Source organism: Rhinolophus hipposideros (assembly GCF_964194185.1).
Source record: "Rhinolophus hipposideros genome assembly, chromosome: 4".
NCBI lineage: Eukaryota > Metazoa > Chordata > Mammalia > Chiroptera > Rhinolophidae > Rhinolophus > Rhinolophus hipposideros.
In genome coordinates, this window is record NC_138050.1 from 106084416 (window position 1) to 106103367 (window position 18952).

The 18952-nt window shown below is 45.3% G+C and overlaps 1 protein-coding gene across 4 annotated transcripts in view; it reads left to right on the top strand.

Annotated features, from left to right (window-relative positions):
• The window catches only part of CSMD1 (CUB and Sushi multiple domains 1), a 1600646-nt gene that overhangs the window by 1410290 nt on the left and 171404 nt on the right, over positions 1-18952 (top strand). For all 4 annotated transcript variants that reach the window (XM_081046432.1, XM_081046429.1, XM_081046430.1 and 1 more), the window contains 5 exons: positions 869-964; positions 8404-8607; positions 9486-9610; positions 9977-10073; positions 15311-15415. In XM_081046432.1, coding sequence (XP_080902558.1) covers positions 869-964; positions 8404-8607; positions 9486-9610; positions 9977-10073; positions 15311-15415 — 627 coding nt within the window. The remainder of the gene's footprint in view (positions 1-868; positions 965-8403; positions 8608-9485; positions 9611-9976; positions 10074-15310; positions 15416-18952) is intronic.

Here is an 18952-nt window from a genome sequence, read left to right on the forward strand (position 1 = left end):
CATTTTGCCACTCGTTTCTTTGTCCCATCTTGTCACTACACTTACATGCAGAGGCCTTTCCCTGTCATACATATACACACAGCATGTCATTAGTCCTGAGTGGTGTCCGCGTGGACGGGTGCAGCATGACTGATGTGTCACCTTCCTTGGTGACAGAGCCCTCGTCTGTGGTGCTCAGCACAGTGACCTCATATGTGGGCATCACCGTCTTTGGCCAATTGGGGACGGTCTGGCTGTTTCCGGTGTTGCACTACTTTTAAGCAAAGGTCCTAAACCTTGTCTTGTTTCCTACCAACGTCCAGTGAGGGGATGTCTAGAAATGCATCAGATGCTGCACATTTAAACATGCACCCATCCCGACACAGTCACCTCCATCCCCACGCGCCTCCCAGCGCCTGAGAGAGAACCTCCTGTACTTGGAAAGGTGAAAAATATGGTTCACAAGTTTTTTCCTAAATTCTTTCTTTTTATTAGTAAATCAGCTTTGGATTCAGGACATTTTCTTAATTTTAAGTAAAGTAATTAGCCACTAAGTATCAAATAAAGTTGATTCTGAGTCAATGATCCACCCAGCTCTTAGCTGTTTCCCCATTATTGGTTAACAGGCCTGTTATCACTGCTTTCTTCAAAAGAAGCATAAATGAGATAATGATTAAAGTATAGTTGTAATAGAAAGTATAGGCAAGAACAGAGTTTTAAAAGTTTTATAGAAATGGTGTGTTTGGGTCCTAAACAGCCAAGCAAAGTTTTATAAAAATTCAAAAATTACCTGGGAAATTCCAAGTAAGTAATCATTTTCAAAATATCACTGTCCGCCACAGTGGTGTGTGTTCTGTGGGTCCCATGTACCCTCTTTTTCCATCCCCAGGTGAAACTCTGCCCTTGGCAACTGCGAATCAAATTCTGCTACGATTCAGCGCGAAGAGCGGTGGGTCTGCCCGGGGCTTCCACTTCGTTTACCAAGGTGAGTATCAGAACCTCGTACACCCCACAGACCTCCGTTTGCAGTTAACACAATGAAAATATTTGAACTGCAGTGTTTGATATTTAAGAAACTGAGCGTATTCATATAAGTATTTATAAAATTATTTAATAAAAATATTAAAATGTTTAGTTTGACACTTAAATATATTCCTACTACAGAGATACCATAATACTTCATTTATCTGACATATGCAGGAAACACTCATCAAATTACTTTTGCAGAGCACTGAACATTTTGCAAAATGTTTTCAAATCTGTAATATTTTATATAATTAAGTAAAATACTTCATAACAGTTTAGATTTTAGTAACTGTTTTGATGAAAGGCATGTAATATAAATTATGCATTCCAAATCTTATTGCAAAAACTAATGGAAAACACAATTTAACCAAACCTAAAATATCATCCATGTATCCATCTCTCTGAATACCTGTTTTATTTTGTTTGCATTCTGTTCACTTTTGGCATTTTGACACATTTATATTTATTTTGAATTTGGAGCTTCTTCAAAATGTTGGAGATGACTCAAAGTTTCTGTAAAATGATGAGTTTTTCCCTATTTACAATTCCCCTTTATTTTGCATATTCATTGCATGGTCTTGAAGCAGGGTGCTTTCAGAAGCTCAGAGGTGAGGCTCTGGCTCCAGTGTGGCTGCCCTACACTGGAGACGCAAAGGAGATGATCCCGTCTGGGCATCAACTGTGTGCTCTGAACAAGAAGCAGTTGTTGGGTCCCTTTGCTGGGTCTCAGCTTTGCTTGAGGCTGAGAGGTTATAGGCTGCTCGTAAACACCTTCCTCAGTAGTAGAGGGTGCGCACGTCAAGCAATAGTGTCTTGCCTTTCACAACTTCTGCTCCAGAAAACACCAGACCACATCATGGTTTTCAGGAAGTTAGGGAGAACATCAGTCTGTCGTATCATTTCTATGTCGAGTAACCTCACACTGTAAAATGCGCTAAACACCCTGCCATGTTCGGCAAAGAGATGAAATAGAAAGTAATGGAAGAGTGAGGATGACGTCTGATAGGCAAGGAGGAGGAAACAGATCTCCAGTCCTGTTTAAGTAGCAATTGCTTGAATTATGGTGCTAGTGAATTAAAATTAGCTGCATTGTTCTAAGTTATGCCTTCTGTGAAAAGGTACATAATTAAACCAGTATTTTTAAAATAGTCTTTACTGGAGAGTCTCAGTTTAGGCAGCTTACCTTACCCACTCCTAATTTTCTTAAGATAATTCTGTATCAATTTTTGCAAAAGCAGATTTACAAAACTGCGTTGCTGTGGCACATACAGAGCCTGGATCACTTGGCCCAGTACGTTTTCATCCTGGAAAAATGCAAGTTACTGGCATTGTCTGCCCTGACAGGAGGCTCCTTTGGTGTTTTGATAAAGTTTAGACTGTCAATCCGATCATCAGATAAAATATCCGAGTCAAACGACCCAATGTCTATCCTATTTTCAAATGGTATCCTCAGAAGTCATGATTTTTAAAATCATGCTTCCTGTTTCAAGTGACATATTATCATTAAAATGTGTCAGACCCCCTTTCCTTCCTCTGTTCCTATAGTGAGTTGAGGCAAAAATTGATGTCTTTGTATCAAAGCCAAACCCTTTGCTGTTCAAGATCCAGGGCCATGAATGTGATTTATGAACCACTCAAGACCACCTGGGAAACTTTTGAAGTCCTCAGAAAAGTGAAATTGAACATAGCCTTCTGAAAGACAGCATTTGTGTGGAAGCCTGGAAACCATTTGGACTCCATTTTATAGAAAACGTCCTGAATGGTGCTCTCGTGTACCACTGCAGCTTGGTTCTTCCCGTTACTGAAGCTTACGGTTGCACAGGAACTTTAGGACTTCCCTGGTCCCAGGACGTCTAACCTTTGTGAGCAGACACTTCCGTTATGAAGAGCTGCTAGAGACGTCAGTAATACGTGCAGTGGTGTTAGGATGCAGAAAACCTGCACGAGACCCCGGGGTGCCAAGGTCACATCTCCCACCTCTGCACCCGCCTGTCCATGCCATCCTGGCGAATAGTGTGAGCACATGGGTGATGAGGGCGCTGGGTCTTTCCGACCCAGTGAAGGAATGCAGGTACAGAGGCTTTAAAACAACGTGTCCTGATTTACTCATTCACTCATGTCTCTGCTTGTTTCTGTTTGTTTCTTTGCTTTTCACATGACTTGGGAGTAGAAGGGTACATTTGAAAAGTGTGAAGGGGAAAGAGGGTGAGTGAGGATGTACAGAGACCCCAAGGGCAGCCAATGGGGGTGACCCCTCACAGTGTAATGCTTTATGTAGCTTTTGAGTACCGATTTATGTGACCACGCAGCACCTGGGAGGAACTCTGATTGGCTGGGGATGGAGCGACATAACGCACAGGACACTACTTACGTGCCGAGGGCAATATGGATGGAGACTGAGAAGACATCTTAGGTTGCCAAAGTATGTCAGTGACAACTGGTCACCTTTTATACATGTGGCTCAGGCACCAGCCCTCCTAGGCCAACCGTACCACTCACCTTGGCTATGTGACAGTCAAATGGAGTCCAGAAGCAAAAAATATGGTGTGAACCTAACTTGAAAAAACCTAACTTCTAAAAAGAAAAAAAGGAAAAACCTAACTACTCTCCTGCTGAAGTGTGGGTCTCTGTAGTCCTCCTAACACCACAGTGCTGGTCCACCGTAACCTTTTTCCTGCACAAACGGACTTCCCAGAGACATAAGAGGAATGCAGCCCTTCCTTTTAAATATGAGCACATTCCAACGGCTTTTGAGATTTCTTGGCAGACATCCACTGGGAGGGTTTCCCCACCCCTCCCTGAGCTCTCAGGAATCCTCGAATATTCACACAGGGCGCCCATAGCCTTCTGTCCACTTCCTGAGCCCCTGGCCCTGGAGACCGGCAGGACTGCCCTCTCTAATTTGCTTCTGCAGGTTTCAGTGGCCCTTGCCTTTCCACAGGAAGCACCGTGCACCTGCAATCAGTGCGTCCTTAGGTCAACGCAAAAACCAAAACTCACACGGTCCTCAGAAACCCGCCTTGTGGAGACTCACCTACTATTTCTTAGCACAGTCTATTTCTTCCAGTACTGAATGGACCTTTGATTGTAGCTGATGAAGTAGTTACATTTCATTTAGAGACTGGGGGTCGGGGGAGGTCAGCAAATACACACCTTTTGATGCCAGAATCAACTTGGTGATACAGGAACCCACACAAGACCCAGTTCGCGTGGCCACAGAGACCACTAAGACAGAGCAAATTGTCTTCCCTCTTCCTGCTTGCTGCAGGCATGTGCTGAACCATGGCAGGGCAGTTAAAACGCGGATACCGCCCTCTGCCTCCCTCTCTCTCCCTGCCTGCTGCTTGACAGCAGTTCATCAGTATACTACCGGTTTTAACTTTCTTATGTTTGTGTCTGTCTGTCTCCACATATAGTCTCCTTTTGTGTGGGAGTGCAATGTAGAATTCAGCATCCCTTTTAGTTCCTTCTCGATAATTCACTCACTTCAAAACTAGTAAACCATGTAGGGCTTACTGAATATTTCAAGGGGAAAGGAAGCCATATTTTTATATGAAAGCGTCCTCACGATTGGCCGCATCTCTGTCTTTCCAAGTCCAGTTTGCTGTGTCTCCAGCTCCTCACGAGAACCTCACCTCCCAGCCTCACCTGAAGCAGCTCCTGCCCCCCACACTTCTGGCTGCCCAGACTCCCAGACTCATGAGCCTCTACCAGGATTTTCCTGTCGGCAAGACTCACTCTCCTTAGTATTAAAATGCACACATAAGATAAACAGAGCTGGAAGAATTGACACTCAGGTTTTCTTTGCCTAGAGCCCTTCCCAGGCAAGTAAAGATGTGTTTGGCTTGGTTTTCCCCTAGCCTCATCCCCTTTCAATGGCATATATCATTAAGCTTACTTGGTTTCCACGTCTAAGAAACTCACCTTTTGTATGAAGAGCTCATACAATGCATACATTTGAGAAGGAAGAATGGGCACAAAGACGTGTCCGTAACTGGGTGATCTCTGTTTGACTTCACTGAGTAATAATGGCTGCTAAAAATCACATTTTCAGCGCCTTGGAGAGAACTGGAGAAATAGAAAATGTGCCCCAGTCACTAAATGAAACAGGAAACCCTGCCTCGCTTAGCCATTGCAGGCTCCCCCACTGCATTCAGATTGAGTTTGCCGTTATTACTCTTGTTGCTTTTACTACAGCGATTCTACAAGAGGTGCATGCACATACCTGGGCTTAGAGCACCTGTGCTCATGAGGTGTGGTGGGCAATTCTGTCCCCATGTCTCCCCCCTGCCCCTGCACGCTGTGTGCACATCCACAGAACCAGCCATTCCCAGGAGGCAGAGCCCAGCGTCTGAACCAGCGCCTGCTCCCGAGGCCTCGCTCCCTGGTCAGTGGGCACTGGGCTGCTCTCAGTTTGCACGGCCGTGTGATCCATGTGCCAGAAAATAATTACTGCCGAGAACGGAACTTCTCTGTGACGCGGCCACATTAGGCAAAGGGCAGGGGCCCCGCACGGGCTGGGAGGAAAAGTTGCTGAACATTCTGTGATTTGCCTCAGACATTACCTGGAGGTTTGAGGTCTCGCTTCATAGCTTTCCTCTGTCCCAGCTCAAATACGCAAAATCAGTCTTCTCTCTCTGCAGCCTTCTTCCTCTCAAAATGTCCTCCACAGTTTTCATCCAAATGTAGCTGTTATTCATTTATTGCAATTTATCTTGAGAACAGACAATATGAAGTTCATGAAAAAAGGTTTAATTGTGACATGCGTCCACATGATCCTTGGTGGTGTATTTCTCCTCAGCTGTGGGAACCTGGAGTGACAGTGACACTTTTGGCACAAATAGTGTATTCTTTCTAAGTCATCACGACAAGTAGAAAAATTACCATGTGAGACATTTCTCCACTATTTTTTTAGCAAATCCTTGAGAATTGATTGTGAAAGCCGCCATGGGTGTCATTCATTTATTTATTTGCTGCTCTCACGCTACTATTCAGCTGTAACAAAATACCCAGACATACAAATATGCAAAATATAAATTATAAGCAATATTTTCTTAGAATAGAATGTTATAGTTTTCTGCATTATGCTTTTAGTTATAGAAAAAAGTAATTCTGATGTATCATTAATTTTTTTAAACTGTAGTTATTAGATGATATACAATCTTATTAACTTTTGCCTTCTGAGAGAAAATATTTCAACACTGAATGGAAATGTAGTTTAATCAAAGTAATCTGACTTTCATTCTCGTTGAATCTCTTCCTTACCAGAAGTTACGTAAATGGTGTCTGTGATAGTCCAGGTTTGACTTACAGCACAATGCAGTGTGTTAGGAAAAGCAGTGTGAAGACAACAGGATTGTTTTTTAAGGAAAACGGGTCTATAAACACACTCTCTGGAGGGTTGTGCTCTTAAATGGAGAAATACAGGACTGCGAGCAGCTGGGCCCAGAGGCTGTAAACACAGACAGATTTTTACTGCAGAGGACAAAAACAAATTTTGCTAATTCCAAACTGCATACCTCGTGGGTCTGACTCTCAAGGAGACGGTTTGGTGGGACAGAGCTCTTGGCCAACTGAAGTGTTTTACAAACTGTACCCCAAATCCTTTTTGATAAACAGACCACTCTCTCAAGGCTGGTAAATTCTGATGTGCAGCCGAGGTAGGTCTGTTGTGCCCCACGTTGCCGTGATGCTCACCTGCCACCACTCTCCATGCAACGACCACAGAAGGATCTCCATCACACAGCATGGGTTTACTTGCTGCATCAGTGAGGACCTCACGGCGTGAGGAGCCTGGGGTGTCTCAGCACGGATTCTGGAGGGGCTGGTCTGGGGCAGTGTGGTATCACGCTGCATTCGGTGATGCTGGGGTCATGGCATTGTTGAACGTCCTCCTTTGTACCTGCAGCTAGGAGGTGGCAGAGTCGGCGACAGCTGTAATCAGTAAAGGCGATCACTCCCATGAACCGGGAGAGGGGACCTCTGGTCCTTCTCTCAGTGTGACTTACTCAGGGTGCCCGATATTGCTCGTGGTCCGGCATGAGCTCACAGTGGTCGCAAGGACCGTGTGGTCGTCAGGAAGACGACCACGCTCCCAGGGCCACGCAGCTCCAGGTGGCAGGTCTCACAGCTGCTCCTTGTGCTCGTCACCGCTTCAGGACAGCTGATGCCCTCACAAGCTGGATTATGTCATTTGTGTTGCTCTTTGCTCCTTAATCCTTTCTTGTAATTCCCAAGCTTATTATTATAATATTAGACATGTTTCCTTGAAATGTACATCTTCTCACGAAATGTTGGATGGCCACATAGGGAGGTGGGCTATCTTCCCCAGCCCCTATTCTGCTCTCCTCTCCCATCATCCCTCCAGAATTGCTGGTCCAATGGGATGATCGTCCTCGGGATTGAGACAATCAGCTGTGTTTTATTACCAGGTCTGCTTCCAGCAGTGACTTCCAAACTGCCTCTCCCATCTGACTCCCTCCAGGTGTTTCCATGTAGAGACTTCAACTGTGTGTTTTCCCATAGCACATGTTTATTTTATTGTGGTAACAAAAGATTTAGCCTCTCATGTTACATTATTTGAATCATTGTTAACAGTTAAGAAGCTTATACTTTATATTTATTGAATAGCAACCCGTTTCCCCTGCCAGCCACCATTCCACTCACTAGTTCTGTAAGTTTGACTGTGTTAGTTGCTTCATAGAAGTGCAGTCAAGCAGTATTTGTCCTCCTGTGTCTGGCTTCCACTCAGCGTAATGTCCTCCAGGGCCATCAAGTTGTTGCAAATGGCGAGATCTCCTTCCTTTTTAAGGCTGAGCGATACTCCACTTGAAGTATATACTACATTCTTTACCCCCGCGTGCACTGATGGACCCCAGGTTGTTTGCTTACCGTGGCTGTTGTGAATAATGCTGCAATGGCTATGGGGGTGCAGAGATCTCTGTGAGAGCCTGCTTTCAGTTACTGTGGATGAGTACCCAAAAGTGGGGTTGCTGGGTCATGTGGCACTTCTGGTTTCCGTTTTGTTCTTAAATCACAATGGCCATACTCTAAATAATCTTTATATGGCAGCCTTTCTCACTAGACCTTTCTCTTTAAATCCTTGATGATGAGAGGTTCGTAGTGATCTCATTACCACCAGCACAATGAGGTGAGTGCTTCGTTAATTTAATTGCGTGAGTGTCACTCAGTCCTCATGCATACTAATTCTTCTGCAGCCACGGTTTCCACGTCTGACATGAGAGAGTGGGGGTGAAATGGAGACGTGAAGGTGTTCCCCAGCCAGCCCCTCGTACACTGTGGAAGGCGGTCTTGACTTCTGTAGTAACGTGAACTGGTTTCATCTTACACCTTTCCAGCTGCACACACCGATGTCTGTGCTGTATGTTTTCCCTCCAGCTGTCCCTCGTACCAGTGATACCCAGTGCAGCTCTGTCCCCGAGCCCAGATATGGAAGGAGAATCGGTTCTGAGTTCTCAGCAGGTTCGATTGTGCGATTTGAGTGTAACCCGGGGTACCTCCTACAAGGTTCCACAGCTGTCCGCTGTCAGTCAGTGCCGAACGCGCTAGCACAGTGGAATGACACGATCCCCAGCTGTGTGGGTAAGTGGAGGCCGAAGGGCATGCCCCCCTGCATGCCGCAGTGACGTGCTGCGTCCAGTGCTTCCGTGCTGTCTGCGTAAGCAGATCACGCTCCTGACCAACTTACAGAGCCACCTACTGTATCCGATACCGGTGAGCAGCACCAGACCCTAAAAACTACTGTATTTCATGAAACAACTGATCAGATGAACAAGTAGGAAACATTTTTTCCTTAGTCCTTATTGCCATCAACTTACAAGCCCTTGTACGGCATAATCTCGTTTGGGGAAAAATCATTCTAATGTTGCTTTGCTGTATTATTTGTGTAAAGCCCTTTTAATAAATGTGTCCTGATGGGGGTTGGAAATGTGACAGGTTAGTGCAGCCTGAATGACAACAACAGTGTCAGCGATAGTTTCTTCATTTGTGTACGAACGTCTAGTGCAATCACAGTTCACACTTGAATTCATTTGTGCATTTTAAGTGTCTCCTCCTCTGGATTTGCTCACAAACCTCATTAATATCATTTGGGGTTAGTTACAGGTCTGCACATGGGAGAGAAACTCTGCACAACTCTTCAGACTGTAGTGGATAAATTATCCTAAACAGCTGCACGCCGGACACCATTGTTACGTACAGTGCCTTCTCAGAGCATTGAAGAGATTTCTTTGTAGACACAAGATCATAAATTAGCAGCCTCGTAAATAATAATCCATGATATTGCTCATTGAAAAGAGAACAGGCTACATTTGACCTTGGCTAAAAATGCCATTTAAAATATCATAGTCCATGTTAAATTTCTCTTAATATCTAATCACACGGTAAAAGAACGCTAAGCACCAAATCAATGTTGTCCTTCACTGTTCTTTATTTTTACCAAATTTGGTTTTGTCTTTCAGTGCCCTGCAGTGGCAATTTCACTCAGCGGAGAGGTACAATTTTGTCCCCTGGGTACCCGGAACCATATGGTAACAACTTAAACTGTATCTGGAAAATCATCGTGACGGAGGGATCAGGAATTCAGGTGAGTCCTTCAAGCTGGCACTGCACATAAACAGCATTCAACCAGGTCCATGGTTTGTTTTCTTTCTCTTCCTTTTTTTGTATTGTTTATTTTAAATGCATAAACCATAACCTGTTTCTCTTTTCTTACTATTTCTCTGAAGTGTCACTAATCACGTTTCTAGATTTGAAATTAAAATAAATATGTGTAGAATAAAATCTATTAAAAGTGCCATTTGCAGAAATTGTTGGCTACCCTTTCCATGGTTTATTTTTCTTGGTTGTGCCTTCCTCTTACCTGTGTGTATAATTTCATGACAGCCTCATGTGAGTAGGCTAAGTTTTTTAAACCCAAAATCAACACTAACTTAATATTCTTGTTTGGTAGATTCAGGTCATCAGCTTTGCCACTGAGCAGAACTGGGACTCCCTGGAGATTTACGATGGTGGAGACAGGATGGCCCCCCGACTGGGGAGTTTCTCAGGTCAGATGCCACCTGTCCCCTTGCCTTTGTGAGTCAGGCCATCAGACGCTAACCACACGAACCACTGCGGAATGTTCGATAGACATGTTTCCCTCCCAAACCCTTCCGTGTACACAATGGTTCCCCTCGCGGCCCAGTCTCAGAGCGAGGGCACCTACCAGAGGGGAGAGGCCAGCACTGTCCCTAGTGAGCGAGAGGCTGATGTGACCGTGGGTGCCGCCGGCGGTCACACTCCCGCAGCTGTGCAGCCTGGGCATTGGGTTCCCGTGGGCACAGCAGGAAGTCTTCATGGTGGGTGTTCAGGTTGGGCAGGACGGCATGATTTGTAAGATTCTGTATTGGCCGACTCTCCTCCCATATACCCGTTGGAGGGGGTTGGCACAGTTAGGACCAACCAAAGCAGCTGTGGAACAGGGTGGTGGCCGGTACAGTTGGAAGGGTGGGAACACACGTCGGCACTGAGGACACAGTGAATGTGGAGGGTAATGGGAAGCAGGCTTCTCAGAGGCCTGGAAGGGAGTGAGGAAGACGGTGGTGAGAAAGGCCGGCGCGGGCCTGGCAGTGCTGAGTGTGTGTTAGAGACGCTGGTGTGAGCTCCTGTCGGTGTGTGTAACTGTAGACGTAGATAAAGTATAAGACTGCGTGCGCGTGAGTGTGTGCACACAAGGTACTGTCCGCCTCTGTCCTTGGAGACGTGTGAAGCAGCAGTGCCCCAGGAGCAATGAACCTCCCTAGGACCCATTCTGGGTCTCTAGGGACCACTCTAAAGACCACGCTCCCCTGAAAGGAACCAAACCTCCTTGGAGAAATGCTGGCTCCAAGGCTTTGGCAGGAAAAACATATTCACAATGAACTGCTTCGTATGAATCCATACTGATACAAACAGACACAAGCCTGAACGACATGAGTGAAAGAGAAAGCTTTCCTTGCAGAATGCAAACGAGTAAGTCTACCAGTTGTTAGAAATATGTATCTCAGGAAAACGATTGGCTGACTTCTGAATTAACTCAGTGTTTTGATTTTTTTTCCATTTGGACAGCTATATGTATGTAGGACTTATATTTAAGCCATTTAAAATCATTTTTGGAAGGAGGCAGGTTATAAATTATAAATGAATAAAATAGAGCAAAATCCTTGCCAATTTGTAGCTGACAATCAGTATTAAGGGAAAGCAAATACGAGTGTCTGAGAGCAGACTCTTAGGGATGGAGTGCAGTCTGTCCATATCCTCTGTTCCTTGTGGTTTTGTCTCAGTTCTGTCGACCAGTGCAGATGGGTTTACAGCGCCCTGTGACACAATTGCTCAATTAAAAAGAATCCATATCTATCTATTTCTCCAAGGTCATAAATAAAGGGTTCAGATCTGCAAACATTTTTTAAGTGTCTGTCATTCTGCACACACTCTGTCCTTGTGAATTGTGCACTGGCTCAGGCCTGTAAAGACCCTACCCCAGAGCCAACCTTCCCCTTGGCAGCCAGGGAAATGGATCGAGGCATAGAGCCCACATCTATCAGAGGGTCCAACTTCCGGAATATCTTGCACACACACACACACACAGACACACACACACACACACACACACACACCCCAGTAAGGAATGGACGTGCTGTTTCCTTTCCTCCATTTCTCGCTGTTCCTCTTCCGACACAGCCCACTGACGGTTTGGATGATGCCAAAATCACTAGTTAAGGTGCGTGCTCAGACTGATGGTGAAGCTTGGAAACCCAGACAGAGTCCCTGAGGGCTCCCCGTGCTGACCCCCGGTCAGGGAAGCCTCCTTGATGCACATTGCGAGTGGAAACAGTAAAAGCATTTGCATTTGAGGCAGGACATTTTACTGGGGTGTGGTTACCTCCCACTCGGCTGCTGCTTTCCCCAGTCTCATTGGGGGCCCGGCCGGGCCTGTGCACTGGCCTAGGAGCAGCGGGCGTCCGTACCGAGCATCAGCCCCTCCTACCTGTGCTCTTCCAAAACCTTCAGCTGTGGACAGCAGAGGGGGTGGTGAAGGCTCGATGTTGAGGAGGAGGGCATGACCCGCAGGAAAGGAGACCCCAACCCGGGTCTCTCCAGGAACCTAAGTTGTCACTGAATTCCTGGGAGCAGCACGTGGGGGAGGCAGGTCCTCAGAAAGGAAGTGGTAGCCAGATGAGCGTACGAAGGTCCAGGACATCTGTCAGAGGCCGCGTGAGTGTGGGGAGTGAGCACGTGTGAAGTAATCCATCCTGCCGTCCTGCGCAAGGGAGGCATCCCGGGAACGGTGGAGGCTGAGTGTCCCTAGCTCGGCAGGACGAGTCTTCACAGTACATTGAAGTTGGCTGAAAATTTTACTACAGTGCACACTTTCCATCCGTGTATAGAAATAAAATTGACAGGCATTGTACATTTGTAAAAATACCATTTTGTGTGCAGAATAAGGACTGCACAGCAAGAATGAAAATAGGATTTTGCAGATCAGTTGGAGGCCATTCCACTAGTCGAGGCTGGAGCCAGAAGTGGTGTTGGCAGTGGAGACAGAGCAGGGGCTGATAAGGCTCTTGGTCCCACGCTTTGTATTAACTTAATCTGCCCTTAAGTTACTTGATGGCTCTGGCTTTGGCTCTGTCTGAACAGCAAAAGCTCTGCTTTGGACCAAGTCAGAAAAAAACTGAGAGGTGATTAGTTAGTTAGTAGTCTTGGGCTGGTAAACCCGTATTTATTGAATGAATAAGTGAGTGGCTTAGTCTGGGGAATGAGAGGAGAGTTTTGAATGAGTGGGTATGAAAATACCAAAATGGATCAGAGGAGAAGAAAGAGAACATTGCAGGACTGTGATTATGGGAACGCCTAGAACAGGAAAACTGAGTTGCAGAAAAGAGAGTGGTGAGAACTATCTAGAAATGCAGGCAGCAGCTGGGTCATGCAGGGACTTGAGGCCAAACAAGAGGCTGCAATTCCTCCTAAGATAACCAGGATTCTGTCAGAATTTGAACATGGCAGTCTTATGTCCATTTTTCCAAAGAGCTGTCTAACTCCTGAATAGAGAGGATGAATGGGAGGAAGGCCCCCGTAGGTTCAAAAGACACTTGAGCAGATTGCCACGCAGGTCCTGTTTCCCAGAACCAGTGGTGACGGCAGGGAGGTGGAGGGAGGGCCACCGAGAGGGGTCAGGAGGCTGCTTTGTTAGGGCTGGATGCAGACTGTTGGGCCACACGGTCACGGGGAGGGAGGGGGCCTTTACGGGAGGACACGTGTGGACACGGGCACGCGGGAGGTTGGCCAGGTCCAGGTGCATATGAGTCCAGCTGTGCACACATCGCAGGACACGGAGCTATGTGACACTCACCTGGGGTCCTCGCCTGGAGTCATCGGTTTACCTGAAGCTGTTAGAGGGGATGGAATAGTCTAAGCAGGGAGTGAAGGATGATAGAAGATCTTAGCTTTTCAATAGCGTCCATTTGTCTCAGACAATTACCAACTTATGCCCTTGCTTTGTTATTTTCACATTTATTTCTTCACACGTTAGAGTTATCTTCAGTGTAGTGTGTTCTAGTCACCTGCCTGCACATGATCATTGGCCTCAGTGGGAGTTTCCTCGGCATCTAGCACGTGTTTACTTATTTAGAGTATGATTTGAGTACAGTACAGTAAGTATCAAGCATACATGCTTTAGGAAAAGGGGGTAAACTTGCTGCTCATTGTCACAGGCTAATACATTCCAAATGGCTTAAGTTCTGAGAGATGAACATGTGTCTTTAGCGTGGCACCTTCCAGTGTTCCAGCCGCTCTGTCACTCTTCTCCTGTCCCTCTGTGTGTCCTCATTTGTCGCTTACTACTAAGCAGGCTAGAACAGCTGAAGCAAAAGAAGGATTATAAAGAATAAGACTATATATTCTTTTCACACATGTTTAGTGGAAACCATTCCCATATCTCAGCGGGAATGTTACTCAGTATGAATCACACAGGGATAGAAAAGAATACACATAGTGAAAAGCAACGTCTTATGACTCATATGTTGGATCAGATCTACACAGACTTGCATGTTCCGGTTTTGTCTATTCTTTGTTCCAGTCCAAACAAGGGCAAATGATTACACTGTTCAAAGGAAGCCATGCGAAAAACCACACACAGTAAAGTATAAGAATGTGTGTTGTTCCACTGATGTGCTAGAAACATGTCACATCTGCTTGACGATAGCGGAGAAAATGTGTACGCTTTTCCTGTTCCTAGAAAGAGAGAGGAATTCAAAGTGTAAGGATCAGACGGAATGTGTGGCATCTGACAGGCTGTGGAGGTGGCCAGTCTGAGCCCATACCCGGCCTGCTCTGTATTCAGGAGCGGGGATGCCCTGTGTGCTCACCCTGAGCCCGTGTCCCACCTGCTCTGTATTCAGGAGCGGGGATGCCCTGTGTGCTCACCCTGAGCCCGTGTCCCACCTGCTCTGTATTCAGGAGCGGGGATGCTCTGTGGTGCTCACCCTGAGCCCGTGTCCCACCTGCTCTGTATTCAGGAGCGGGGATGCTCTGTGGTGCTCACCCTGAGCCCGTGTCCCACCTGCTCTGTATTCAGGAGCGGGGATGCCCTGTGTGCTCACCCTGAGCCCGTGTCCCACCTGCTCTGTATTCAGGAGCGGGGATGCCCTGTGTGCTCACCCTGAGCCCGTGTCCCACCTGCTCTGTATTCAGGAGCGGGGATGCTCTGTGGTGCTCACCCTGAGCCCGTGTCCCACCTGCTCTGTATTCAGGAGCGGGGATGCCCTGTGTGCTCACCCTGAGCCCGTGTCCCACCTGCTCTGTATTCAGGAGCGGGGACGCTCTGTGGTGCTCACCCTGAGCCCGTGTCCCACCTGCTCTGTATTCAGGAGCGGGGATGCCCTGTGTGCTCACCCTGAGCCCGTGTCCCACCTGCTCTGTATTCAGGAGCGGGGATGCCCTGTGTGCTCACCCTGAGCCCGTGTCCCACCTGCTCTGTATTCAGGAGCGGGGACGCTCTGTGGTGCTCACCCTGAGCCCGTGTCCCACCTGCTCTGTATTCAGGAGCGGGGATGCCCTGTGTGCTCACCCTGAGCCCGTGTCCCACCTGCTCTGTATTCAGGAGCGGGGATGCCCTGTGTGCTCACCCTGAGCCCGTGTCCCACCTGCTCTGTATTCAGGAGCGGGGATGCTCTGTGGTGCTCACCCTGAGCCCGTGTCCCACCTGCTCTGTATTCAGGAGCGGGGATGCCCTGTGACGCTAACCCTCGGTCTGCACCTTCCTCAGGGACCACAGTGCCTGCCCTGCTGAACAGCACATCCAACCAGCTCTACCTGCATTTCCAGTCAGACATCAGTGTGGCCGCAGCCGGTTTCCACCTGGAGTACAAAAGTAAGGTCAGCTTTTTCTGCGTCAGCTCTCACTGTTATGTCCGGGACTTTCCTTAAAGGAAAAATAAACCCACCCCCTTGGTACACAGTGAAATCTGATTCTACGACTGTGTTTAACAGTTGTACGAAATGGGGTCATACAGAATCTCTTTCTCTGAAATATTTATTATGAAAGACAAAGTAAGGGGGAAATGAAGAAATCGGTATCTGGGATAATGAGATAAAGCAACTGCTATAATTTCAGGTTGTTTGTGTTAAAATGCACAGGAAGGAACCATGTGTAATACTCCTGGTTTTCCTGTGGTAGCGAGTACTCATATTAGCATCCAAAAACCACAGACAGTCTTAATTTCCAAATAGATTATGGTCAGCCGCGCTTTCAGTTTCCAGTCCCAGGGCTGTTAGAATGAGGCCCAGCACTAAGTGGCCCCTTCACTGTCTGCATTTGTGTATATTTCATTTTAATTGGAGGAAGGTATCACGAAGGAGCCGCTAACCTTTTAAAAATGGATGTGAGACTGAGTTAATAGTCTGATAAATGGATGACAAAGGTCAAATTCACAAATCTTCTTTGGTGTTTGATTATGCAGGTAAACCGTGTAAAAGTGAAATGAGAATTTCCAATGAGAGTCAGGTTTATTTTAGGACGTGTTTTCAAGCACTAAAAATGCTTAATGTTGATACCCGTCTCCTTTAATAAGCAGTTGCAAATAAGCAAATACGTGGATAAGCTTTAATAAGTGATCTTTCCAATGGAGATAAACAATGTGCTGAGATGTAAATGTATGCCTGTGTTTGAAAGGCCAGATTTCCAGCTGACGATAAATATTCTGAAGGAGGCCTGAACCACAGGGCTGTTTTCCATTCCAGCCAAATCTCACTACTTATTTGCAAGCATTCGTATGCAAGTTTATTCCAATTGATTTGAATAGGACTACTTTGTTGACAGTGTAAAATGATACTGTGGATGTTATTTATGTAGAATCTGTCTGGGAAAAATCTGCTCCTTTGATACATTTTGTGAACATCTGTGGATAGGAAGCTATAAACCTTATTTATGAGAATGGTAATAAATTCACTAATATTTTTAGCAGTGTTAGAATCGATAAATGTTCATATCTTTTCCTCTCAAAGTTATCTTGTGTCTTTTGGCTTTTCACTCACAATGGAAAGAGATGCTAGTAAAATAATTAGTCTACAATTAATACTGTGTACAGTGACCCATGTATTTAGAGCTCTAAAATGTAATTATCTACATTCTACTTTATTCCCAGCCAATGTACTCCACTAAAAGAGACAGATTAAGATACATCTCACCGATGTGACTCTTATTCAAGAATTTAATGTGTTGTTTAATTTTTTAATGCATTTTTTTATTTGGATGAACATACTTCTGCGTTTTCAGTTGTTACCATTTTTTGAGAGATTGCTTTGGAGGCTAACGCCATTCTGATGGTCCATGTCATCCCTTCCCTGCCGTGTATTGAGAGGCAGTTTTCTCTCTGTTGTAATTCTTTGTGCCGATCTTAAAATACGGATTATATAAAGTGTGTGTAGAAGTAATCTTATTAAAGTTGATACCAAACAGTATGAGGACTGTGGAAGTAAGCTGCCAAAAGATGGTCTAATATTTTTCACCTGTTGATATAATTTTGTATCTGCCTCAAAGTATGAGTGCCAGTCAGCGAGTATCTAAAGTCTGCTTTGTCGCTCAAATTTGTGTCCATGAAATAATGCAGACAACAGCCAGCAGGCACTCCCTGCCATGTCGCCGTGTCCCGCTCAGCATGTTCCCTCATCCATCCTCAGGAAAACACCACTTCTCAGATGTGCTCAGTTTGTAAAGGAGAAAACACAGGCTGCAGAGCATTGTCAGTCTGCCCAGGTGTAGGTCCCACTGCAGGTGATGGACAGCTTGCACAGAGACACAGGTGGACTTGGTGAGTGGTGTCCAGTTCCTGAGCACGTACCTGAGCGCATACCCGCCAGGCTGCGTTCACCGGCAACGACCAAGTGTCCCAGTACTTGAGTGCCTGGAGAAGGTTCTGGAGCCTGTGAGTCTGCTGGAGAGCCAGCGGGTCAGGCCCCTACACCTGAACTCTTACAGGGAGGCCACACCTGCTTCCTTCAGATGACTCCCAGTTTTCTCAGATGGAACTGGGGGCGAGGCCTGTCACTAACAGCCCACCTTCCCAAAGGCACACTGGAGGGTTTCTCTGCAAACAGCAGACCCTCCTATTCTAAGGGAGGGTTTGTAAAACATTAATGATAGCAAAGTGATTCTAGGGGGTCCAACCCGATATGTGTGAGGTAGGTTTCCTGTGAATTTACATAATCCAGGGACAAGATCAGGAAGCCAACTCTTCAAATGCTGACTATATCCGTGCAGCCATCTACCCTTCTTTGGCAGCATTTGACTTGACTGGAAATGTGACAAATTATATAGCAGAAAGGACACAAACGTCACTCTTACTCTGGGGCTCTTTTCTTTAGAAAAACAACCAAAGAACAAAATGCCGGGGAACTTTAGATTCTATGTATGTAAACAATGATGCTATTGATTTATCCTGGAAAATATGAAATCTGAACTAAAGGTGTGTGACATGGGACCCACTCTGGGGAGCAGTTTGCAGTGACTGTCCTTGAACTTGACATGAAAAACTATTTTTATATCATTTGTGAATATATGTAGCATATTTACTGATACGTATACTTACATAAAAAATGATATTCTTACAATATTTAGGATATATCACATACGACTTATCGTATGTATGTATATCAATAGACAAGATTTCATTGATTTCAGTAGGATTTGGTGGAAAGAAAGCTAATCTGATTAAACATATGGGCTCTGTTAAATTGTTTCTGTTTTCACTTTGTTCAATTTTTTACCTCTTTCCTGCCAGCTTTGGTTTAATGGAGTCGTATTATTGCTCCAGTGTAATTCCACGATGGCCTCATTGGATAAAACTTAAAATTTTAATCATATCCCTTAAGTTTAAAATATTCATCTTTAATGTAGCACAACTTACTTTCCAATGATGTCACTTTACGGAGAGTCTCAGAACCTTAGAAGCATATATTTCTAATTCTTTTCATCTATTTTTTGCTTTTATTGTTTTACATTTTGTTTTTTACATGTTATAAATCCCACAGAATATTTTTACTATTTTTGCTTTATAATAGTCAATATTATTTTCAAGTGATCAAATATAAGGAAAAGTATTTTGTATTTACCTTTATGTTTCCATCTTTACCGCTTTTTATTTCTTTGGGTAGATACAAGTTTCTGTCTAAATTTTTCCTGTCTGAAGAACTCCCTTTATCATGTTTTGTCATATCAATCTGCTGACAATGAATGTTCTCAGCTTTGTTTCTCTGAAGAAGTCATCATTTCACCTTCATTTTCGGAAGATATATTTGCTGGGCATAGAAGTATGGGTTGAAAGTTTCTATTTTCAATATATTGAAAATGTCACTGCATTATCTTCGCATTTCTTAGTTTATGATGAGAAGTCAGCTGCATTTTTTTTTT